This window comes from Anas platyrhynchos, chromosome 6 (assembly GCF_047663525.1).
Source record: "Anas platyrhynchos isolate ZD024472 breed Pekin duck chromosome 6, IASCAAS_PekinDuck_T2T, whole genome shotgun sequence".
NCBI classification, from domain to species: domain Eukaryota; kingdom Metazoa; phylum Chordata; class Aves; order Anseriformes; family Anatidae; genus Anas; species Anas platyrhynchos.
The window spans coordinates 12,972,265-12,999,011 of NC_092592.1; the positions used below are offsets into that span (position 1 = coordinate 12,972,265).

General features: G+C 36.5%; 1 protein-coding gene across 8 annotated transcripts in view; it reads left to right on the top strand.

Annotated features, from left to right (window-relative positions):
* Positions 1–26,747, top strand: part of SHLD2 (shieldin complex subunit 2) — a 45,548-nt gene that overhangs the window by 909 nt on the left and 17,892 nt on the right. For 3 of the 8 annotated variants that reach the window (XR_011810345.1, XM_027460001.3, XM_072040086.1), the window contains exons 1-6: positions 22–368; positions 1,850–1,920; positions 17,849–17,906; positions 18,936–21,426; positions 23,627–23,734; positions 24,543–24,737. Coding sequence is in view for 7 of the 8 variants with exons in the window: in XM_027460001.3 (XP_027315802.2) it covers positions 19,953–21,426; positions 23,627–23,734; positions 24,543–24,737 (1,777 nt within the window). In the remaining variant the exon portion in view is untranslated. The other 5 variants (XM_072040081.1, XM_072040082.1, XM_072040083.1 and 2 more) reach the window with 5 other exon arrangements.

Here is a 26,747-nt window from a genome sequence, read left to right on the forward strand (position 1 = left end):
CTGCGCGCCCCGCCCCGCCCCCGGCGCCATTGGCGGAGCGGCCGAACGGGGCGCGGCGCGCGGGAGCCTGGCGGCGGGGGGGGCGGAGGGGGGTGGAGGCGCGTGCGGTGAGCATGCGCGGGGCGGGAGGGGCGCGGCCCCGCTCCTCGGGCGCTGATAGGGCGGCGGCGGGAAGGGGCGGGGCTTCGCCTGCCCCCGCCGCTTCCTTTGGCACCGGCCGCGCGCGCCCTGACCGTTAGGCGGCCGTTAACGGCCCGCAGCGCCGTGAGGCGAGGGGGGGCTGAGGCGGGCCTCCGCGGGGCAGCCCCCAGTAAGGCAGCGGGGCTGTGCGGGAACGGGCCGCCTCTGCCCCGCAGCACCCTCGCCAGGTCGGTGCCCGAGGAGGTCGGGCTGCCCTGGGGCCAGACGCTGACGGGGAGGCTGCGGCTGGGCGCAGGGAGGCCGCAGGGTAGCGGCAGCCGGGAGCGCTCAGCCCTCAGGGGCTGTCTCCAGCCCAGGCTGGGGGAAAGCAGCGTGCCTTCTGCGTCGTTTTGTCAGCTAAAAGCATGGGTTTCTGCAGTGCAGCTCCTCGCCTGAGGCACTTGATGTTCCAAGTGGTGTTTTTTAACCCTGAGCATCATAATAAGGCTTGTGGCTGCTAAAAGGATAAGGGTTGCCTCTTCATAGCGAGGGTGGGTGTCAGTTGTTGCATGGGGAACAAAAATGCTTGATAGGAAGCGATAGGGAAACAACAAGCTCCTTTATTATTGTTAGCCCAGTTTGTTATTTGGGCGTTCTCACCACGTCAGAGACAAACTTACATTCTCACATCTCTTTTGCTGCTAGCATACGTAGATTTTAGATAATTTCCACTATGGTATTTGTTTTCATTTTGAAGCTTTGTGGTGTTCTTGGTGCTTGTATCAGTTTTGAGCTGTGATTTGATGCCCCTCATCTGCAGGTTCTTACTAGCTAAAGCTGAATTTCTGTAAAGCTCTTAAATTTTGTGAAACTGCAGGAAAAAAGGTGGTAATAGTTGGTAAATTAAGTGGTAAGTAGTCCCTGTGAGCTAGGGATGTTCACCTTATGCTGTAGGTTATCTAGAATGCCACTTCATACAGGAAGGTTGAATGAAAAAAAAAAAACAACATTAAGCCAGTTTGTTCAAGTGCATTGGCTTGGATCAGAGGGAGAAGGTAGACATCCTTAGCTGCTACACCACCTTCAGCTGTGGCATCTCTAATCTATATAGACTTTACTCAATTATCAGTTGCTTGCAGCATCAGGACATCTTTACAATGCATACCTGTGAATGCACTTTGCTGGGAATGGGACCCTCAAAAGTGGGTCTCTCCATAGACTTGGTCATACAATTATATTTGGTGTAGTGGCAGTACCACAGTTGTACTATTTTCTAAACAAGTTTTTTTTTTTTAGCAAAAGGATCAAGCTGCCTGAATACTTAATAACTAAATCAGCATGGTAAATTTCTTATTATTTAAGTATAATAAGTGAAAAGATAAGTAGACATTTTTTGCATGTTTTTGTGAATGAATGAACTTGCATGTACAATTTACAGGCTCTTCATGGAAACCAGTAGTTCCCTACAGTATATATATAGATATATATATATTTTGCTTCACATCCCACATGGAGGTGAGAGTAACCAAGCTGCCAAGAATCGTATATACAATACCAAGCTTCTTATATGGCTGGTGGTGACTAGTCAAAGCCAAGTTTCCGTAAACAGGAATCTATAATCTATAAAGAAATCTAAAAAATCAAAAAATGCTTTGAAAGGAATGCTATCAGGCTTGAAAATGATAACTGCAATGATGAAAAATTAACAGCATCTTCTTTGTTCTTGCAGTACCTGGGGTGCTGTCAGAAGATCCGTCTTTGAGCAGCATCAGTAGAAAAAAATCCTGTATGGATTCAGAGGTAATTTATTTGTTCTTACAACCAAGAGTTGCACTGCCTTTTAGTTTAGTATTGAATATTGGTTGAATACATGTACCTCCCTTCAGATGCAAGCATGTATGTGTGTGTGTATATATATATTTTTTTTTCAGTAGTGCCTGTGTGGTTAGGAGCTGTCTGTATTACTCATGGTCTTTGTGATGTGGTCATCTTTAACTGTGCGTGTGGTAGGTTGATATAAGTTGTTACTGAAAATGTGTGAAGTGTAGGTGAGGAAGATAAACAAGTTGGTGTAACTTTTTTCCTAAGCTTTTGAAACATCTTTATATACACTGTGAACTGATTACTTTTTAGATACATAAATAATAAATAGCATCATACTTTCCTCACAGAAATCAGTTTTTTGATATTATCAAGTTCAAAGCAAATGGAGTAAAATGAAATGTGTCAAGTCTTAAAGATCAGTTGAATAAAATGAGAACTAATCGGAAATCAGTAATGTCTGCTTTAATAGGAGAATTTTACTTGAAGTATTAGCTGTTTGATGGTATCCAGGTGACCAGGGTAATCTCTTTCCTGCGTTTAACATCATTAACAGCAATGTCATAAATGGAGAAAAAATATTGCTATAAGGTCAGGTTCGGCATAGTGTTCTCTATTGGTGTTGGTTAAAATGTGCCTAAGATGTCCTGATGCTAAATTCTCTCAGAAGCTAGGATAGCTGTCGCCTGTTCACATCCTGGTCTCTGTATTAGCTCACCAAAGCAGGTGAGAGATCCAAGAAGCTGCAAGTGAAGCTCTTAACAGCTCTGCTTCTTGGCTGGCTGAGCCCCATTGAACCCAGGGTTAACCCCAGGGTTGCCCCCAGTTCAGCGTTTTCAGTTGGAGCATCTGTTAGGCAATGTTCGGGAGTAAAGCTGATCAGTATAGCAGGCAGAGAACTAATTCCTTTGTGAACTTGGTAAACTGTGTAAATTCCTTGGTAAACTGAGGAAACATTCCTCTGGGAACAGGAATGGATTTTGAAATACACTGCAGATGGAATTACAGTTGTTTCAGCAAGCTTCATTTTGAGCTATCAACCATATATTGGTAATTAACACATGTAAGACATGTTATTTCTGGAATAAATTGAGGAAAAAAAATGTGGAGAGTTGTAAAATAAAGGTTCTAGCCCAGTGGGACAGCTAAGAATCCCTTCAATGAGTTGAAGCAAAGTCATGTTCCCCATTGAATTCCTTGTGAGTAGATGTCCCTTCCTAATTTCACTAGAAATGACAAAAACATTTTTCTTGGACTTAAGTGTTATGCAGTGTTGCTTCGTGCCTTGGGTTTAATGTGACTGTCATAAATCTAAGGAGTGATTAGAATGACCTAGTCCTAGCTTTCATTCCAAATTAGTTAGTAATACTCTCTCATTTAGATCTGAACCTAAGTGCCGCTTTCCTTGTTGCGTACTTTCTTTTTTATGCAAAGTTGGTGCTTGGTATAACAGGGGTGAAATGAGAAGTGTGGCATGGTCATCTGGCTTCACAGTCAGCATTGCTAGAGGGCTGGTTCTAAAAGTTGCTGTTAAAGGCAACATATGAATTAGTTACATCCCAGAAGATGATTTATTTTGGCTTGTCTATATAAGCACTCCAATAGAATGGACTTGACTAGAAATCTGAATTTATTTCAGTCACTTCGTTACAACCAATTAGAGACCGAAGCTGATGAAAAGGGTTTTCACTGGTAGTGTAAGGTATCAATGCCTAAAAATACCTGCATAGAGACTAACAGGGCACCAGGTTAACTTAAATTTCTGGTAAACCTCTATGAGTCCCTTAACTGTCTAAAGTCTGAGAGGTGACTTTTCTTCTAAATAGCTTCATCTGTGTTCAGCCGTACCAATGTTAGGAAACAGACTGGCAGGTTTTCTTTATTGGCGCCGTTTGCCATGCTGTGAAGACTTGGCTTCAGTGGCTCTCCAGGCAGGCTGCAGAAATGAGATATGCCCATGCTGGAGATTTGGGATGTGTGTTCTGTAATGCAGCAGAGCTGGAGAAATGGGTATGTTGGTGACTTTGAAGTAAGACTTTAAAACTTCGAGTATATACTGTTGTTAGTGAGATGCTTAGATACCATTGTTTGTTTTTTTTTTACATTTTTTTGTTTTGTAATTAATGTGTTTTCATGATTACTAAACTATAAACTGCTAACATCTTGCTCATATATACATATATATATATATATAATGTTTTGTCTGTCTATAGCACTATAACAGTGGGGAATGCAACTTGTAACTGTACAAGGAAATGAGTAGCCTGTCAGATTCAGGCATAGATTCAAGCATAGATTGTTTTTCTGTGCTTGAAGCATTGCTGCAAAAGCAATCAGCAGCAAAATCATGATTAAGTTATAATTTAAACAATTGGAAGGTTTACTTGTTCTGAACATTAGAAACAGGGTACCCTTTCTTATTTTACAGTTACGGCAATAGAATTAGTAGGTTGTTTTGCAGAATGTCAGCTTGAGACAGTTTTCCTAATTATCTGAGTGAAAGGTACTTGAAAAGCCCTCAGTAAGTGGAACAGATCCTCTACCAGCATTTCAGAGCAAGTGTCAGAGGGCAGCATTCTGAGCTTTTTAAATGTTAATAATTCTGCTGCAGAGTCAGAAAATATTGAATCGATTCTGATAACTGCCTCGTGAGTAAATACACTTTTGATTGCTGTGAAAAGTGGTGGTGCTTGTGTTTGTCAGCTTTGAAAGACCTTCTGTCTCCATCTGTTTATATTGTTGCTGTGCATGATGACTGAGGTTGCCAACTGCTTACTTCAGCTCTGTGACAGAACAGATATAAAAAGCTCTTCAAGTACACAGGAGATAATGTCCTCATCTCTTGTTTAGACAGTCTATAGATATGCAAAAATTTTCAGTGACATGTTTTGGTACTGTGTTACTGTCAATATGTTAACTAATAGCTGTTGTCAGATAGTACACTTGAAATATAAAATGTCTTTTTTAATAGCAGTTATTTATGGTAATTTCATCTCTGGCTTTCAGATAGGTAGGACAAAATAATTTTATCTGGAGGCTGCAGACCTGATCTGAAGCTCACTGAAGTCGGTATCAAATTTGATTTTGGTGACCTTTCAGTGAGCATGGCCGTTCATTATGCTATAGAGGTTTTTAGGGGTCAGTTTGAAGACTTCTCTTAGTTTCTGTATTAGTGAGAATCTGTTAAAGCAGTTGTTTTGAGTCTTTGTGGAATAATAGCTGGATTTTTCTTGGTGATTTCTCACTTTGACTTTCAAAGACAAACGAGGGGATGATAGAGTTAGAAAAAGCCGATATATTTGAGATTCTCACCCGACTGTTAAACACGTTTGAAAAAGCTATCAATGGGAAAGCTGATAGGTGTACAGGCATAAAAACATTCAGAGATGCACTGAGCTTGAAGCTTTGGTCCCTTAAATAGAGTGAGGAGGGAAGATATTTTAGTCAATTTATTTCCCAGAAGTTACTCTTTTTTCTTTTTTAGAATTGCTGTTTATTTCAGTCAGCATAATAAAGAATAGAAAGTATGGTTTGCTAGGGCAAACAAAGCATTGTTAGAGAGCAACATTTACAGATGAAAATTCTATTTTGCGTCATTTGCGGGCCTTGGTTGTCTGGCTGAAAATTACAGCAGAGATTCTGTCAGCCTGGAATGTCAGCATCGGAGATAGCAAACCAGTTTTTTCTTGCTTTAGTACTGAACTGGCAATCAGAAGTTCTTGTTGCCATAAATGAAGTGTCTGTTGTTTAAATAATAAACAAAGCTATTAAGGACTAGAGGATACTAGTCTACTGTAGTGCTTTTGTATTTCTTACAACAAAATCAGCTTTATCCTCTTTCATTTTGTAAGACATTGGATATGGAAGTCTTAAAATACTCAAATGCTTAATTCAAAAAAGATGATAGCATTAGTGCCCTTTGGAAAATGTTGTTATCTCAGCCATAGATTGAAGGAGTTAAGCTTGTTGGTACAGTTGAAACAGTTGTTCATCAGAAAAGTCGAGATATGTGCTGGCTGGTAGTTTTCAACACTAGAGACTTCCAGAAATTTTTCACTGGTTATGCTAAATGCTAAAAAATCATGTGATACCTTTTCTTTCACAGACCTAAACATCCTTCACAGTATCTGGAGATCCAAAGCAGAAAGTTACCGTGTTACATAACTCATCCGCGGGGAATCTCAGAATGAGAAATCGGGTCAGAAGAAGAGATACTTCTGTTTTAATTGAAAACAAACAAAAGAGCTAGACATTTTCCAGTCCTTTTAGTCTGTCTTCTAGTTAAATGACTTGGTTTGTGAGTCATGCCTTCCTGTAAAATATTAGAGTTCTTTAAAATGACCTGTTTTGTATGATGTTTAAGTGCCAACATGCCAATAATGTTAAATAAATAACCATTATGGAGTTGTGGCAAAACCTGCACAGACAAAATCTGGTTTTCTCCTCCTTATCCTGGAATCTCTTCTGGACTACTTGTTGCTACTATTGTAGCTTGGTGCCAGTGTGGGAGCAGTAGAGCAAGGCTGGGATGAGTCTAGTGGTCTCTGGAGGCGTGAAGAGCATCTGAGAAGTATTCCCAGTTGATGTGAGAACACTTTGTTATTACCGCCATAAACCTTCATCCCAGCCATAGAAACTGATTTAGATAAGCGTTTCCTTTTAAATGCCAAATTGAAGACTGTTGTATTTCAATATTTCTTGATTATTCTTTGTTGTCTAAGCTTGTCAATGTTGGCAAGATAATGTCTTACTTATTATCTGTTTTATTTTGTCTCCTCTGATTTTTTTCATTGAAAATCAGGAGGTTGAGATAAGCTTATTTTGAAATACTTGTAAGGCAGAATGTCTGCATCAGTGCTGGTAGCTGATTTTTTTTTCCTTTTGGAAGGAATATTATATTGCTGTCATCTGACTGCCAGTTTAAAATGGTCATGGAATTTGTAAAAGCATTTATCTTGATTTCTTTTGTTTTGCCTTATCAGTTTTTTAGATAAACTGGCGTTTGTCTTCAGTAAGGGAAATCTAACTGGCTGTCTAAACATACGCTTTTACATTGATTTCTCTAATGATAACTGTGAACAACTTTCTTGAACACATGTTCACCTCAAGTTTATAGGATATACTGCTATTATGGCAGTTACTTAAATGTAACACTGGGCTGTATAAAAACTGTAGGCTATATAAGCAGAAATGGAGCTGCTGCTTCCATGTGACAAATGCGTCATGAAGGTAATAGAGGGGAAGGAGGGAGAAAGCCAGTCTCCTTCACTGTTTCTTTTCCCTCTGTACACTTCATGCATCACTTAGCAGTGAACCAATACTTGTAGTGCAAGTCCATTAGTGTTATTTAGTACTAGGTTTAATTTATTCTTGTTTATTACGTGGCTAATTCAGTGGAGGTTATTTTAAGTCAAGGAAATTAATGGGCCTGTTAACGAAAAGAAAAAGATTTTTAGCAAAATGTTGTACCCTCATAACCCTTTTTTCTCCCAGAACATGCAAGTCTTAAAGCCACATCAGAATATAGCACAGTGCCTGAGGAAATAAATCAAAAAGTAGTGTGCAACATTTTGAAAATCTTAACTTTTGTGTGGGTTGGTTCTGCACAGTACATAAAGAAGCTGTTAGTTTATAAAGAGAGAACCTGTTTGTTTCAAATGGCATGAGGTTCAAGAACTGAACAAAAAAAACACCAAGCACACCATGTTAATACCAAATTTGAATTAATTGGCTATTTATGCTTGTATAAATTAGTACCTCAGACCTGGAATAAGGAATAAAAGTGCTTGAGGACAGTGTCTTACACTACAGGTAGAGAGGAAATTAGATACAGTAATGGGCTAAACAGAGGTGGTAAATATTAAAATCTCAACAGGTAAGCCGAAAAGTTGAATTGAAAAGGATAGTTCTGTGATAGTTACCTTAAAAGTCAAAGAACTACATGTTGGGCTATGATTGCGCAATGTTTGAAGGATAAGCATTAAATGTTTGCACAAAGTGAGTTCTCTGCTAGCTTCAGCTGACTCTGTGAGCTGAAGTAAATCACTTAATCTTTCTTGGCCTCAGTTTCTATAAGAAAGGGGTGATAATTTCTTCCCTACTTAAAGACATGGGGAGGACAAACACACTAAGTATCGTTCAGAACTTGATCTGGTTTTGCGATCTTCCAGTTGGTAATGAATGTAGGACAAATTATGCGAATATACAGTATTTATTCTCTGAGAAATTAGGAACTCAGAACTTGCATTTTCTAACCAGCTAATAGAGTTTTTCCTCTCCAAAGTAAGGTTTTCTCAAGAGAGAAGTCTTAAGATTGTCTAAAGTGATAACTGAAATTTATTGTCTTGAATATTTATCCTTTATATCAGAGCATAATAATTTTACTCAGCTATTTTTCTTCCTAGGAACAGAATCCATGAGCTCTTAATGGAACTACAGTTCACTTTTTTGTAGAGTATTAAAGAAAACTAATGAAAAATTAGTGTAGATTTTTCCAGGTTCTGTTGAATTAAGATAATCTGTGGAAATTAAAGAAATAAGCAGAAGTTCTCCCCGTGGGAATAACAAACACCTACTGTAGCTGCCTCTGTAAGGTATTTCAATACGTCAGTTTGGATGAAAGGAATGATTATCAAATATCAGGTAAGTCGGTTTTTCCAGTAGATTTTATTTCAGTTCTTTCCATCTACTTAACATGTATGAAATCAGACTCTTAAAGGAAGTCTGAGGTGAGAAACGAAGAGAAGGTAATATAACTTGATCTGTGACTGTGTTTGGTTATAAAGCTTTCTAATATACTCAGTGAGGTGAAATTACTTAAATGAAATAGATGTTGGAATTGGCATGAGCTGCTTGGGAATGTGCTAGTGTAGACAGGACTGCCTTTGGGTAAGCTGAGAAGACATGTCAGATCAACCTAAACTAGTGTAATTTCTTGGGCTGCATCTGCACTCATTTTTCCATTTTGTTTTTCCATCCAAGATAAATCATAAGAGAATATAAATTAATAAGAATATAAATAAAATAAGAAGAATATAAATTCTGGAGGTGAGAGGGACCAAAATGACTTTCCCCATCAGATCATAATTGCATGCACTGCCAATTCTGAATTGATCTGTTGGAGGACAAATGTCACGGTTCAGCTACTCCCTGGTCTTCCAGTGAATAGCAAATGGGACCCCAGTGGACAGAGCTTTGACTCCTCAGCTGGGAGGTGGCTTGATTCCTACGCTAAAGAGGAATGTTTTTCATCAGTGCTTGTAAAGCTCTTCTAATCTTAAAGACCAATGACAAGCCTTCCACCAATAGTGCTGCTCTTGAAATTTAGTTCTTGGCCTGAGAAGTCAGTAGTGCCTTCTAAAGGTAAAGGTATTAGACCAGTCTTTGAATTAGAGCAAGCACTGTTAACTAGTACAAAGCATGGTGGCAAACTTCTGTCACGGAGCCTGGAATTAGACCTGAAATATGAAGTAATATGGAAAAAATGTAGGTAACTTTTAAAAGGGAGCTGTTCAGTCCCTGCAAAATTGTGTTTTGCCTCATAAAAGATTTGTTGTTGAGTAGGTACTTTACAGTTCCTTCTAAGTCTCACATGATATCTCCCCACCCCTTTGATAAATACTAATGTTGTCTTAGAACAAGATTGTTTTTTTGAAAGATAAATGTGAATCAAGGCCTTTCTTCATGGTCTTTCATTTTAACATTTATAGTCTTAAATAGCTGAGTTGTGACCGGGGAATAAAAATAAGGTAAACTTGGTATAACACAACTGTTTTATACAGCAGTACAAATGGCTTTGCATTTCTTAGCAGTGAAGGATACTACTTAAGGACAATCTCTACTTTTACTTGCCAAGCAAAAATCTTCAAGTTGCCTACTAAACAATGTCATTTCTTTTAGTTTAAAACCATTATTCCTTGTCCTGTGACTATCTGTCTGTGTAAGAAGTTGCTCTCCATCTTCTGATAAGCTTCTTTAAGTACCGAAAGCCTCTGGTGAGGTCTACCTGGATCCTTCTCTTCTGCAGGCTGAACATCCCCAGCTCTCTCAGCCTTTGTTCATAGGAGAGGTGCTCCAGCCATCTCATCTTTATGGCCCTCCTCGGGATCCACTCAATCAGTTCCATGCCCTACTGCTGGGGGCCCCAGACTTGGATGCAACACTCCAAGTGGAGCCTTGTAAGGGCAGAACCAAGGGGGACAGTTGTCTCCCATGACCTGCTGGCCATGCCTCTGTTGATGCAGCCCAGGACACAGTTGGCCTTTGCAATCTGCAGATTTCAAGTCTCATCAATTAAATTCTTTTGAATAAATGGTCTAAGTGTATTTTTGCCTTGAAGTCAGTGAGGTGGAGGAGGCGGTGAGAGGTTACCTGTCTTTGAAATGGGGAAATTTACATCTAAAAGGCACCTTTGGTTCAGTCAGCTGTGTTGATAGTTACTCAGTGTCACCTGTGCTCTGTTAAAGCTTAACTCACTTGCTAAACTAACATCTATCTAAACCATTGAAATGTAAAGGCTTATCTATTAAAAAAGCTGATGGTAATTTCCTTTATGTAGCATATCTTAATTTCTTGCTAGGCAAATGCTAAGGAACTCTTAAACTTTGAGTTCAGATATATTGCTTCAGTTTTCACGAATTTAAAATACTGTGAAATTTTATCTTGATTTTTTTTTTCTGGTAGTGCTCTAGTAAATTAACAACCTTGCTTCTTATCCTTAATGGCTGTGAAAGTTTTTGCTTGGCTGATATTTGTACAGTCCTATAAAGAAAGGGGTGGGTATGCTGCTTCTGTAGCCACAATAAGAAGCAAGCATGTGCAGTGAACCATCTGTGATCTTTGTAGTGCCATTCACTATTGTACAGAACCAGCTTGGCCTGAGTCTGAAGGTTATAATTACTAGAAGGAGCTTTATCTCTGAAAAAATTTACTTTCTAACTTGTAGACAGAAAAGCATATATTTTTCAGTAGCTAAGATCCCCAAACAACCTGGTAATTTTGCTGCATTTTCAAGAAGAGAAACTGACTTGTATTCAAGTCTCCAGTGTTGTTATCATGTAGTTTAAAAAAAATAAAAAAAGGTGATTTTTGTTTAAAATACAATGCTTACATCAAAAGCATATTGCATGCTATCCTTTGGAGGTTTCAGTTTTATAGAGAAATTGTATGGAGACAGCTTCTTCCTAAGCTATAAAAGTATCAGCAGAGATTACCTGTTCAATATATCCTATCACCACTTAGGTTGCACCTCACAAAAGCAAACTGACACCACGTGAAGGATGTAGTTGTGTAATGAAGAAATAGTTGGAATGTGTGGGACATATCTCGGGGTGTGGGGGGGGAATGGAAGAAGTCTGGTGCCATAGGCTCAGTCATACCAGAAAATACTTGTTTGTGTTTATAGGAAGGTTAAATATCTGTTACTCTGGAGGAATTCTATGTAAACAGTGAGGGGGAGAATGAACTTTTGAGCTGTTGGTGTAAAGAGGTCTTGGGGGTTCTGTGCTCTTTGGCTTCTGAAACTGTTCGGGTGGCTTCTAGTTCTGCACAGCCTTCAAGTGTGTGACTTCAAGGGGTGACTTGCATATCTCTGGTATGACTCCTTTGGGTGGCTGGCTGGCTTTTTCAGTTAAGCATGTAACTTGAGTTGCTTAATGATGCTGACAAATGAAAAATACCTCACTAGACCTCAAAATGCAAGAGGAAGTGTGACTCTTGAACTCTAGTGCTAATGTCCACTTGTGGAGAATGAAATGTATGTAAGTAACACCTACAACTGATTTGCATAAAATTGTGTTCATTTTGTGAATGATACCTTCTCAATGCCCTGTCTCCCACAATACCAAGGCAAAAGCACTGCACTCTTATCTCCCACTGTTGTTCCGAACACCAGTGATATCCCATTTTGTGTCTAGGAATGTGCAGTCAGCATCCACATGTTTATAATTTTCATTTTTGAGTCACCTTTTTGTAAAAGTAAGAAAATAATGGTCCTTTGGAATTGTAAATGATTTTTGTCTGCCATAGAATTTACTCATCCATATTGTATTTCCCAAACCTCTAAAGCAACTGCAGTTGTGAGAGCAGCCTTTCATTATGGCTGTGTGCTACAGCCAGCTAAAGCAAGTAATAGAAAATTCTTGCAGAAGATGGATTCTAGTAACTTTGGTAAAATGTGAAATACCAGCTTGTGTTTTGATCCTGAATAAGGATCTTGGAGTTTTGGAAAAATAACTATTTGTGCAAGATGTACTTGGTTAATATTATGCCTGTTGCACAACATTAGTGATGTTCTGATATGAATAATTGAAAGGCATTTACTAGTCTAGAAATAGATTTTACAGAAAATCATTAAATCAAAGGCCAGTGAATTGTTGCTCAGTTTGGAAACCAACTCTGTTCTACTGCTCAAAAAGCTATTTCAGAAAAACAAGATATGAGGCTTGCATCAGTTTTTATTTTCTTCTTGGAAAAGTCTTTGATTTTTATCTTAATCCTAATAAATCTACATGCAATTAATCTGATGTAAATAGGTCTGTTGTTGTCACGTTTCTTGAGAATGACTAGCTGCCTCATTTTTGTCTTAGGTTCTCCCTGTACTTCTTTATCAACCTCAGTTTATCAAAAGATTAAAGTCCTAAAATAGGTTTTCATTGGTAATGATACCTTTGGATAATTTTCTGCAGACTTGGCTTTTCCTTCTGAAAACAAGCCATAATTATGTCTTTTTAGTATTGTGAGGTTTTGGAGTATACTGAAATACCTGAAAGAATATCTTTTTTGACAGATAATATAGCAGTTCAGTTGACTAACATAGTTCTCAAAGTAGAGAATGCATGTACTTCAACAAAGCGTGCACGTAACTTCTGTGTATCTTTAACCTTTTACCTTTATCTCGCCTTCCTACTCAAAAGGTCACTGTTCTGAAGAACTTTTAACTTCTTTTGTTTGTGACAGCCACTGTGTTCATCTCTATTTGTGTTTTTGAAGTATTGCAAAACAAAAATCAATAAACAATGTTTATTATTTAAAAGGAGATCTTGCAAGGCACAAAAAGAGTGAGGAATGAATTATTAATTAAAAAACACAACTACTTCCTTTACTCTTTTTTTTAAATGCAAGGAAGATTATCTCAGTGACTGAACTGAAAATGAGTTGTCTGAGCGTCCATATTTTCTCATCATTTAGTTTCAAAAAATAATCCTTTTAAAGTGATGTCTGATGCAACTGGTAAGTAGATACCTACATACAGTCCAAACATAGAAGAAATGTCTCTAATTCAGTTCAAAGAAAATACTCCTTGCAGCATAACTTTAGAAACCATAGGCCTTGATCCCGCAGGCATTTAGGCGTACATTAAACCTAGCAATGCCATTTGATTCGTTGCCTTATCTGTTACTGAACTATTATAATAACTACGAAGAACAACAGTGTGTTTCTGGCCTTTTATTCTGTATTTTGATTAGTTTTGTATTTTGAAAAGTGTCAACCTATAGAACTGTTTAAAACACTGTCTAGTTTTAGGCTTAAATTATTTATCTCACTGCTTAAGCTTGCAGGAGTGCTTAGGAAGGTTTTTCATGAAATGCCCAAACCATAGGTGTTTCATATTTAAAAAAATGTTTGATTGCTTACAACTCCATGGATGGGAAAAAAGTTTATAAATCTTTTATGGCAATACACACACACATCTATTTGTAAACCAGTTGTGTATGTCTTGAGGCCAAGTGATACAGTAGTCCTCAGGTAATAGCAAGTAACAAATTCAGTACTAATAGATTAAAATATCTGCCATTTAATATAAATAAGTATTAAAAGAAATGTATACTGAAAGAAATAAACTATTCATGTTATATTTAGAGGTAACTTTATCCTAATTATTACAGCAACAGTATTCCTACTAGCAAGTGAAGGCTGGTGACTTTCATAAATTCAGACACTGACTAGCACAGTTATGGCTCTACAACAGTATCTACCCATGGATGGCTGCCCTGTGCACAGTATTTTGGAGAATGGGAGCTAAATAACCATCTTGAGTGAAATTAACAAGTTTGGTTATAGATAGGCTTTCAGGTCAATACTGTAGGTCTGTATTAAGACTTAAACAGTATATGGTGATAGTAACTATCACCAATGGATATAAGGAAGGAGATGAAAATGTTGAAGTAAGGGATGACAAAAATGAGATCTGTTATGGCCTGTCCTATTCATTTTCCCTGTTACCCCTGTGCATATGTACTCCTATTCTCCCAAATATGTGTTCTCTTGATTTCTTGGTAGGTTCACTGGCTTAGTCTAAAGCAATCTATTCAAGTCTCCTTGCGCTGCCAGTGCACCAGCAGAAATATAATCTTAGGTCCATACGGTACATCCCTTACTCAGATGTAGAGTATTAGCTCCTGTTATGAATTGCTTCACTTAATTTCTTCTGACAGTCTGTTTTCCATAGGGCTGTCCTTAATACATGCAAATCTGTATATTGGGACCAAGCACCTTATTGGTTGGGTGGGTAGGTGCTGCTGCTGCTGATTCACATGTAGTGTGAGCAAGAGCTGTTGGTATTGCTAAGGTCATTTTTCTCGTTTCTCGCACAAGTTGCAATCAAATGTGTAATATTTGGGATTAATCTCTTAATCCCAGAATTGTTTCAGACTCTAAAAGTATATGAAACTGTCACTACGTTGCTTGCAGTTGGTTCAGTTTTTCTTTTTTCTTTTTTTTTTTTTTTTTTAAAGCCAGGTACTGCTACTGTACAGAGAAAACTTAAGTACTGAGGGAAAACTTGAGCAGCATGGTAAAGGTGTCAGAAGATTTTTCAGTGATATATCCTGTATGCAGTGGTTTATTTCATCTTTTCCTTTGACACATATCTTAAGGGATTTTCTATTCAACCGTCATAGGGGACAACTTTATTCAAAAAGGATACTATAGTTTGAATTTATTTGAAAGTGGATACCCTGAAGATGTCTGTTAAGAACTCTGTTCTCTGTTCTGAGGTCAGTGAAACTGTCTTCATGCTACAGATAGAAATATAGAATTAACCATACAAACAAGAGGGAGGTAAAAAGCTTACAGTAAAATTTAAGATTTAGAAGTTAAAGAATATCCTACTTAGAGGCATTTGTTATCTAAAGGGCTGGCATTTGAGCAGGTGATGGCCAGTGTTTCTTTGCATGTTACAGGAATCGCGTTATGAACTACTTAAAGGTTAAGAAGTTCAACATCAAATCAAAGCTGCAAGTTAAATGCACATGCTTTTTAGTTTTACCTCAAAGCTTTGGGGTTTGTAGGTGGTAAGAATTTCAGAGGGGAAAAGAAGCTACATGTTTGTGTTACATTTCTTTAACCCTATGTCTTCTGATATGTTAGTGTCTGTATTTGTGTATATTTAATGTATAAAGCCATGTTGTGTAACAGACATATGAAGAAATTGTTAGTGAGAGGTGGAACTCCTGCAGTTTGCTTTCCATATATAGAGCAATGAAACGTTTATTAAAATTATATTGTATATAATTTTTGAAAATGGGTTTAGGCATTTGGCTATTGATATTTAAGACTGATAGGCAGCTGAAACTGACATACATGCTTTTAAATTACCTTGGCTGAATGCTTAAGTTATGCATGGTGAGTTGATACCGTTAATGAGAACTGAAATAAGGAATAGAAGTTATCTTTTAAGGTAATCTTTTAAGGGCATTAATTTAGCTTCACACAAGGTTGCTGGGGTATTTCGCTGCTGGAAGAAAAATTTTCAAGCTGCTTTGAAAACTATGTCTTATACATAGCAAATGACTAGAGATTAATAAACTGTTATTGACAGTTGTATTATTAAATACTGTTAATTTAAAAATTCCCATACTACTGTGTAGGTTGGAGGACATATGTGCCATAATGTATTTCTTGACATAGGTGTATTACTCCTTAGTTGCAGTGTCTTGCAAATGTAAAACTTGCTGATGTAGTTAGTGTTTTTAAAAGATCATTGACCCGTCAATCAGACTCTGACCATTTCAGAGATAAAAAGCGAGGCTTTCATTGGCTCTATGAATAGAGCACCTTTTCACAAATTAAGAAATGGTGTAATAATTAACAGGCATAATGGATATGTGCATTCAGGTTTTGGTTATATCTTTATGAGCTTTAGCTCCTGTTATCTTAGTAGCTAACCCTCTGTCCGCCCACGGATCCTTTAAATAAGTGATAAAAATGAATCATTTTGTGGCAGTGATATCTGGTAATATGATTAGACTGATAGTTTTCTTTATTTTAGATTTATAATAGTCTGGAAGAAGAACGAAAGCAAGACAAGTTTAACGACAAATTTAATTAAGTACTAACTCTGCTCTAAAGATTGCTTAAACAATCATTGTTATGCTATTTTACATATGGAAAACTTATCCACACTTAAAAGCATTTTTTTTTAATTTACAGATGTAAATGGTTATAAGTACAGATGATTACTGATACTGCAGTTGGTGTTTTTCATATAACAAACCATTCAAATTGCCAAAGCAAGTCTCTCGCTAGTGGACCTATTAGGCGAGTCAGGAAGTAGGTACTAATCATTCCTAAGATCTTAAGAATCAAAATTGAAGGCTTTGGAAACATAAATGCTTCAGTTTCAAAAAGTCATTAAGTAATAGAAAGATTCAATTGCTTTGATGTAATACCCTTATACTGCTTAAAGATAGGAATCAGGAAAAGACACCTAAGTTTAGAGAATTTTTGGAATTGGAAAGCTAAGGAAAACTTTCTGAAATTACTTATAACATCATTAAAGAGAACCAAAAAAAAAAAAATACCCCAAAGAGATGGTTAAAGGAGATGAGAGGTTTAGCCACAAGAATCTTATTTTTATGTAAGAAGAATTCATCTAGTTGAATCTCAAGGATAAAAAATAGATTTTATTAAGACCTTATGGCAAGAAGATAGTAGCTTTGTCTAATTGAGACTGCATAAGGAGTTTGTTTTCCATATACGGTGTGTGTGTAGTGGGGCTTTTGAGATGCATTTAAGTTCACATTTATTGCTTTTGTAGGTTGATAAAATTATTCTTTTTTTTTTCTTGAGAATTAAAAAATGAAGCTGGTTTCCATGGTTTTAGTCATATAGGGATTTTACAGAATTACAAATAAAAAAACAAAAAACAAAAAAAAAAACACTGTAATATTGTTCTTCACTGATTTTTTTTTCCTTGAAGTGTTAAACTGAGTAATTTATTATTCAACATGATTTATAGGAAGAATTAATTTGAAATATAGTACAGGATACCTCTGCTGGAAGTCAGGTGAAGTGCAAGTATGTTTCTAGGATCTTTAAATTTATTTTCCTACTGAACTTAAAGTATTGAAAAGACATGCTTACCCATGAAATACGTAGTTACATAAAAACCTTCCTTTAGTACCGTTTTCTTCTCCTTAGCTACAAGGTGCAAGAACTTGCTTTAGTATACTACAAGAAACCTGCAATTATATTCACAAGAAGCAATCTAAGATGTGACAGTTCTTAATTTTGAGTACTTTATGCTATGTATGCTATTGTATCTATTGGTATAAGCACTAGCTTATAGCCTCTAACTGTATTATTCTAATTCTCACTTATTCAGCAACCAAAGTGCCCTTCCATTTTCCTCATAACTCATCAAAAACTAAGTGGATTCACTGCCGGTGCAGTTGAATCTGTTTTTCCTTACAAGAAAACTTAGAGCTCTGTTTCTTATAGGCTTAATCTGAAGGTAGAGAAAATAGGTATGCAAATTATTTTGACCTGATCACATTATAATGAATTATTAACTTAATAAACTTATAATTAAATTAATAATCACATTATAATGAATATTTCTGCAATATGATATACAAATGCTTGAGAGTTTTGCAGAATTTAGATAAGCCTCTGAAATCTCTTCTAGGTTAAAAAGACATGTGACAGACAGACTGGGACAAGACTGAATCTTACACCTGTGGCAGGTCAGTATTCTGTCCTTGTAGAAGCTAGGATGTTGAAATGAAAGAACTGTTTGTAATTCTACAAAGCCCAGTTTGGCATTATTTCACCGATCTCTTAAGTTCTTTAGGAATAGCATAGATCTGTCAGATTTTAAGCGCTTTTGTATTATACATGGAGAATAAAATTGTTTCCTATTTCATTTGAGCCTTTTATTCACTTGAGCCTCCTTATTAGTAGACGTATTGTTCCATTGTAGGGTATCTAAGGTTATCCATATGTAACCAAGGCAACTGAACTAAAAAAAAAAAAAGCTGCTATTAGACAATACATTTTGAAATGGAAGAAATCATTTATTCTTCTCAGTTGGGTTGCAGCTCTAAAGTTCACATTAAATAAGGATAAGAAATTCTGTTCGTTGTAGTGGATCTATCTGTTCCTGAAATTGTTTTAACTCTTGTATTGGGGAGACTTTTGCCTCTTACCTACAAAAATTGTTAACATCACTTAACTTTTTCAATCTTACTGGATTCAATCTTACTATCGCTGTTTTTTCGTTCTTACCTGTTATGTTATTGTGTTGAACTGTTCATTCTGTCTTTTTTTTTTTTTGTTGTTGAGTTGTGTATTATTATTCTATAATTATGTAATATAAGGCTTTCAAAAGTATAATTGTCCTTTAAAAGCTGTTTTATGAGCATAAATTTAAATGTATAACTGGAGAAATTTGGATACTCTTCGCCAATTTAAGTGTTACTCATTTTGGAAAAATGCAACACTAGTTCCTCTGTTTTGTAGCTTCTTTATATTATGTTGACATATTTAGTTTCAGCAGTTGTACACTGTTTTTCTAGTTACATCTCTAATACACCTGAGTTTGGTGTTCCAGGATGTTTGCAGTTTTTCTGTTACTATGAGCTTTGTGAATGTGCAGATTTGTTGACCCCTAGTGGATTGTGAACAAAAGGTCTCTTAATTTAATAAGTGTTAAATGAAAAATGCAAATATTTTTGATTTGTTTCATCTTTTAATGTTCTTTCTTCTGCTTGCAGATGGATTAGTTCCTGAATTTATCTGCTGGTGTTCTGTTTTCTACCTCGGCAGAATTCCTTACTGCAGTAACTTATTAACAACACTGCCAAAACTTACAAACACGTAGTTAGGTGTCTGCATTTTAATGCATAAAATGCTTGTAGCTGTAGCTGAGTACTTTAAAATGACAATATAGCAAGTAACTTTAAAAAAATCTAGGATTTCTCTTTTGTGGTGTGTAAGTTAGGTAACTTTTTAATAAGCTTAGAAGGTTTTGAACTTGAACAGTATGATAAATATGTGGATTAAAGCAACTTCTAAATTGTCTGCTCAAGCTTCACTGTGACCTTTTAATGCTTATTAAATACTTATAAATTTATTGATAATATCCTAAAAATCTGCCTTTAAAATATTCTCTTACTAAATACGGTATTTTTATGCTAAAACAGTGATGTTAAATTAATAGCTATGTAAATTATGAATTTCTACTGTTTTTTTTCTGAAACTTTAAGAGACTCTACTCTATTTAATTTAGTTAAAATTGATATTTTTTCCAGGGGATGAAATTGTCCCAACTGCTGTAAAAGTTTAAGGCACTTACTTCACATCAGTTAAAATGTAAATTCACATGTTTATTAGTGTAATAAGTGAACTTAAGTCTGCTCAGGTGATAGAAGACTAATAAAAGTTAAGTTCCTGGAAACTTTGTTAGGGTCTTCTCAGTACATACTGAACTTCACTACAGGTCTGCATCTGCTACATGTTTCCAAGTATCGGAATCATAAATTAAGCCCTACTGTAGATTATTTACTGGGTCAGGCTTATATAGCATACTAAATTACTTCCTTTTTTATCATGCATTTAATTTTATAAGCATTAACTAGTATTTTTACTAGTAAAATTATAGAGTATTCCTTTGAAATTTAGGTATTTTAAACTAAGAAAAATCTGAAATCATTTTTGTTGTGCTAGTGTTTAGTGTTGTAGTTACTGCATAAACCATACTGTTCAAAGTCAAACTTACCCAACAATCAAAAATGTCAAAAAGATCTCAAATTCATATTTTTGTTGGAGCACCCACTATTCCAAGCCAAATGGACATGTCTGAAGAAAGTAGTTTGTCACCTGCTGTTGAAAAATGGAGAGAACTACACTGTTCATTTGATATACACAGTCTTTTTTCTGAAAAAGTCAAAGGGACAGACTGCTTAATGTTTAAGGCAGGAAGCTCCCCAGTCACAGCAGTTTCTGCAAATGATGACAGCTCATCTTTTGTGCCTATGGTGGGAACATGTGCCAGTACCCCCCAAAAGACCCAAAGTTTAATTCATTCTGATTGTCAAATATCCAGAGATGGACAGGAACCTGCAAACATAAATCCGGCTGCGAATCAACACCTTCCTCAAAAACCTGTGAAATCCAGTAGACAATGTAAGCAATCACAAGACTGTTCAAACATCACTGAAGTAAAAGGCAGTCATTTAGAAGATAAGGGTTCTGACATTTCTCATTTGGTGGCTAGTACAAAGGAGATTAGCATACACCTAAGGTCTGTGGAACAAGGTGTTCAATCAGATGATAGAAATGATCACCATGAACATCTAAGTCAATATCTGGATATGTTTTTCCCCCAAAATCAAGAGTCAAAACCAAGAGGAAAAACAAGTGCTTGTGTAGACCTTGCAGTGTCAACTGATACTGAATTTCGTAGTATAATTACTTCAAGTCAGGTGGCTGTTTTTGCACAGAATCACTTTAAGAACCAGAATGAGATGCAGAGAACTCTACAGCTGTTAGAAACAGAAACAGGGAATAAATGTGAAAGACCGTGTGATCACTTTAAATTTGAATCTGATGCTGGAACATGTCTTAGCGTGGTTGAAAATGGCTGTGGGCAGGAGTATGCAAGTTCTCTTGAACTTTTCAGTTCGCAGTGTGATGAGAAAAACACTTGCTTCGAAGCTACAAGAGAAGTGAGTGCTCATGAAAATTCAGTGAAGTCTCATGAATCTTGTGTTCCTGCTGTGCAATTTGAAAATGAAATCCATATTGAACCATTGAGCTCAGGAATACTGTGCTCTCAGGTAGAAAGTTCTCATAAGAGCTCTTCTAAAAGAGCCCACAAGTCTGAAGATTTTCTTCATATTTTCCCATCAACATGTAAAAGGCAGCTGAAATCCAAGAGAGCAAAACTGAATTCTCCTCCAGCTGGTCCTGGAATGAGAGTAGATCAAGAAGGGACAGATTTCAAGCAGTCTCAAAGGAAACTACTGTCGCCACTTAAGAACTGCTGCTGCAAGAATCAAAAGTACAATGTGTTGGTTACAATAGTACATCCATGTCTTATCAAAGAAATACAGATTAAGGCTAGACCAAAATCTTCATGTAAAGTGCCAGTAGCAACAATTGTAGTTATTGACCAGTCAGAGATTGAGAGGAAGGTGGTGCTATGGCGTGGTGCTGCGTTTTGGTCACTCACTGTGTTTCCTGGGGATATTGTATTACTTACAGGTGAGAATTCTCTTTTTTTTTCTTTTTTTTTTTAAATGTGGATCTTTAATAATGTGGATCATTAAAATGCCTGTTACAGCTAGACCGATTCCAAATTAGTAATTTGGAATTGCCTAAGCATCTGTTGGTATCTTTATTACATCACTTATATCGTTCATATCGCTTAGTATTGGTTTGAATTCCTGTAGTCATACTGCTGTTGGAACATTGAATATCCCATAGAAGTTGTCAATCTTTCATGTAGTCTCTGATCAGAGGCACAGCAGTGCATAGACACTGGAGCTGTGCTGTGGGTAGTCAGGCATATCCTGAAACCTACCAGTGTTTTAAAACAGTTGTTTCTGAAAATGTATATGTGCTGCTACAAACCAGATGTGCTAGTATGCATTGATTTCCGTAATTCTCTGTTGGACCAGCATACAGACCGGAAAATTGTGATGTTCATATGGTCTCAGGATGTGAAATACTCTTTTCCTCATGTGAAAGATTTGTATCTTAGCATTAGCATCTTAAACTGAATTATGTTGTGAATTACTGATATAGACTGCATAAACATATTGTCTTCAGTTTCTTTTTCTTATCAAGTCAGCTGGTAATAAAGATTCCTCCCAATGAATCCTTTGTATTTGTTAATACCTAACAGGAGAAAAAAAATCTGTGATTAATAGGATACATGTCATGTAAGAGAATGCAGTACTATCAAGGACTTTATTATACTAGAGCTGGAGTTGACTAGAACTTGATAGTCATCTGGCCATTTAGTTATTGCAATTTTGAAACAAAAATCAAACAAACAAAACAAAAAAAAACGTTTGAATACTTCTGTGGTTTAAGATGCACGTGTCTCTTTGTTAAGAGTTATTAAAGGGCTTACTGTGCAGTGGTAGTTATGTTAAAATGATTTAAGATAAGCTGGGCTTTCTTTGCTGTTTAGACTTTCTTATCCCAAAAGACATCAAGTGTTTCTAGGTAAGCCTAGTACTTTACTTACCTGAAATGTGGCATAATAAATTATCCCGTACTGTTAGCAATTTTGTTTATACGTTGCTTCATATTGGGTTACTAAATATCTTATAAGAATAATTAAACTACTGAGCAAATGTGATTAAGTCTTTGTAAGTGGTTTTGGTAGGTCCTAAAAATCAGTTTGTTTCCAAGTGGTCTCTTTCAAACTCAAATCTGTTTATATAACTCTGGAAAATGTGTGGGAGTTACTGTAGTTCTGACACCTTCTGGCATCCTGCCATCAATTAAATTTAGCAACTTGCTCTATTGTCAGCTGTGTATATCTGCTCTCGTAGCCCCTTTGATGGCTTCTTGTCAGTCTCCTGCTTGCACTGGGTACCAGCATTCAGCACTAGCAGGCACAACGCTTAGATAGGTGTGATGACAGTGGGTCTGCCGGGAAAGTAGTTGGTACAGACAGTTTTGTCTGTTTAGGTTGGCACGTAGATTGTTCTGCACCCAGAATGTAACAAGTTTTTCCTGTGGAGCCACTGATAGCATACACAGCCATGTTTTTTGGGTTCTGCGATTTTTTTCCCTTAAGTGGCTTTAAAGAGTCTAACTAGTATTTTTGAAGGAAGTCCTTCAGTATTTCGTTTTACTCTGAAATATTTTAAGATTTTTGCTCATTTTTTTCTCTTACTGTGCAAATTGTTCATTAGTAGCAGTTCAAGAAATTAAAGCAGATGTACAGCTCCCAGTGATCTTATGCAGAGCACTGTATTGTTACGCTAGTTTCAGTGTGCCTTTCATACAGCTTTTCTGTCAATTGTCCATTGGAAATGGTAGTAGATGTGCATGCTACATATGTCTGAATTGTGGAAGTTCCTTCAGTTTACTGTCTATGTCAAAGAACATATCATAACAGTTGGAATGACTTGCTCATGTGCATTGCCAACATTGTCTGCAAGACCCTTGTAATTATAAATGTCAGCCATAGTTGGCATACCATGAGATGCAACAAGTCTTCAGTAATGAAGGAAATCCTTTGGGGGGGAGGTAGCCATTTGAGAATGAAGTATACAGTAGATAATGAGGTTCTGAAAGAATAGCAAGGTGAATGGAGAGGATTCAAAATTAAAGTTCTGATCTGAAGCCAACTTCAAGATTTTTGATTCTATAGCCAATAATATGATACACTTCAATATTTTGGATGCATTAATTGATGTTTGTTTTTTTTTTTTTTTTCCTCCAGATATCATGATGTATGAGAATCTTTGGTATGGAGAAATCATGCTGCAATCTACATTTACTAGTCAGTTACTGAATCTGGGGAATTGCTCAGCTCTCAATCCAGAAGAATGTAAGATTGTGCATAAATTTTCCCCCAAAATCACAGTAAAATACCTATTCAAAGTAGTCCATTTTATTTGGAATGCCTCAAAATACACAGGGTGAAATAAAAATGTGAACGACTGAGAGTTACAAAACACTGCAGTAACGTTTTACAGAAACAGCTATTAGAAAATGTGGCCACAATGCCATCAGATAGGCATGTGAAGTTTATGGCAAAGTTGAGTGGTTAACATTCAAAACTCTGAATCTTTTGATCTTAGTTTAAGAAACAGTAGTTATTGCAGGACTCAACTGCAAGAGGTTTGAGATTTCATGAGGATGAAATTGTTTGCAAAAACTTTAGAGACTTAATTGAATGGATAACATTCAGGGAAAATAATTAATTGGTTATTTAAACATAAAGACTTCAAAGAGACACGAGCTATGGAGCAACAGAGGCTAAGGGAAAATACAGTGGAAGTATCATTGAACTTGCATTGTTCTTAGTCTTCCTGATAGCTGTTGCTGTCAGCGATTTAAGAGAGGTTCAGGGGTAAATGATCAAAAGGCTGTCCTTACAAACTTACAAAACCAGGTCTCTTTCCTGGTTTTGGTGTAACTTAAAATACCATAACTGCACGTAATGTTGGAATGTTATCAAGAGGAGGCAAATAAAATACAGTTTAATTTTGGATCAAATATTTCAAATCTCAATAATTTCTTGCCTTAGAATTTCATAAGTTTTGGGTTTGCTGTTTTAAATATGTACCAATTAATTTTATACTGCTATGCTGAAAAAAAAGTGGTCCATCTAATTTTCGTTGTTTTTATACAAGTTTATCATATAGTGGATGGTGATGTTCTCCATGGCTTACTGGCATACGTAGCATCAGAATTTCCTCACTTTGGACACATTCCACGAAGGCAAGTTCAGAGACTGAATAGTGTTCAGTATGCTCAACTAGACCAGCTTCAGCCAAATACATTGGTTCACTTGATCTTAAAAATCGTCAGCATTGCCATATTAACAGGTAAGTTCATGCACTGGACTTCAACTTTCAGAACTTCAGAACTGCCTTGCAAAATGGCTGTTTAATTTTTACCTGTTGCTGGTTGTTTCTCATTCCATACTCCAGTGTTTGATAGGAGTCACAAATAAAACCTTTGTGAAGATCCACTTAGATATCATAGCAGGTGAAATGGAACTAATCAGGAAGGAAATAATGACCGAAGTCAGCTGCTGAGGGAAGTTACTGCACACTCTGATCAATAGCGTACACATCTGTTCAAAAAGCACGCAGTCAGAGCACTGATACTCAGTGTTCTTACTTGCTGAAGGATTGTTATTTTCACTAAGGAATGTATAGTAAGAGCCCTAAGAAGAGGTAGATACTGAATGTACAGTGAAGGAACAAACTTGTTTTTAATGGCTCTTGAAACTCACAGGTGTGTTGTTGTGATAGCCTGCTGCTTGGAAAAGGTGGCTGGTTTATAAAAATGTCACATGGGACAGTGAAGTTTCACTAATTCAAACCTTGCTTTCCAGATACCTTCCATGTAAGCCTCCTGTTATTAAAGGAATGTTTGTGGTTAGACTCTAAATCATGTGGTTTTCAAAATGAAATGAGGAAATTATTATTTTAATGTACTGTTCTAGGATTTGCTCTTTTCTTCGTAATGGAACTGTTCTCTTTCCTGATGCTTTATTCAGAACACTTTAATTATTTCTTTCTGGTTTTTTCCTAGTTAAAATAGATTTTTAAAGCTAAGCATTTCTGGTGTCTTACATATCTGCATTTGTGTTATTTCTTTATTGTGTTTACTTGTATGCCTATTCATGTAAATTTTCAACGCTGAATTCCCAGTGTGAAATTAGTGTATTACTGCAATACTTATATTTCCTTTGCATAAGCAGAACAGAAAGCTACCTCGTTAATATATAACTTATTCACAAAATTTGTGTTTCCTTTGTATTTCTCTGTATATTTGCAAAGACTGCTTTCTCAAAGAGTCTTTGTCAGCAATTCATGTGTTTAACGTGACGGGTTTTGTTCTTTCACACTACTTAAAATAATGAAGGTGGTTATTTTGGGATTCCTTTTACTGAAGTTGTTTTCCACGTTAAAATTTGTAATTTGTTTCCATTACTTCACAATCAGGCCTTACAGCTGCTGCTTAATATCATTTCCACATTCTGAAACAAACAAAACCAAACTGGCCTGGGGCCTTTTCAGTACTTTATGCACTGTCCTGCCATATTTTTTTAACCCCTGGGAAAGGAGTTGTCGTCTTCTCCCTGATTAACTGTACTGATGGTCTTCCTTTCTTTACAGTACCACTGTTTCTAAGTGCTTGACATAATGCTTTTCACTTTGCTCATGCTCCACTGGCATCTTGTATTAGTGCTTTAATCAGTCAGAAATTCAAATGACTTTATCACTGTCAATGTCACCTTAACTCATTAGAAACTGAGATTTATTTGAAGATAGAAATCTCCATAATTTATTATTGTACGTAGATCTCAGAATGATTAGGACATTTAAAGCAAGAGTTTTTAATGGTAGGATTTGGTTGATGAAAAGTGTTTAGGAACTGAAACGTACAGGTATTACCTGTAGATATCTTAATCATTTCAGTTTATATATACAGTTACCTTTGTGCTGTCCATGACTGTAACTTTATGAAAATTTGTTGAGAAATATTTCTTTCAATATATTCCATAGGAACTTTAGTTTCCCATTATGGCAAACTATTGCTGAGAGATTGAGTACATTTTTTTTCCACTTCTATCAATTAGGATGAGTAAGGGGTACTCAAAGATATTCAGATACCTGCTATTTTAAAGGGAGATGCCTAGTTGCCAAGTAGTTAGGTGGATAAGGGTAAATTAATACTCTTTATGCATTCCTTTGAATTAGATTGATCTTACTGAAGAAATCATTGTTTTCATTCTGTCCTGAAGAAATTGTAGGTGTTTTCTTGTTTGTTTAGAATTAACTCAAAATGTTACAGTAGCATGATTTTATTTTAATGTTGAGGTA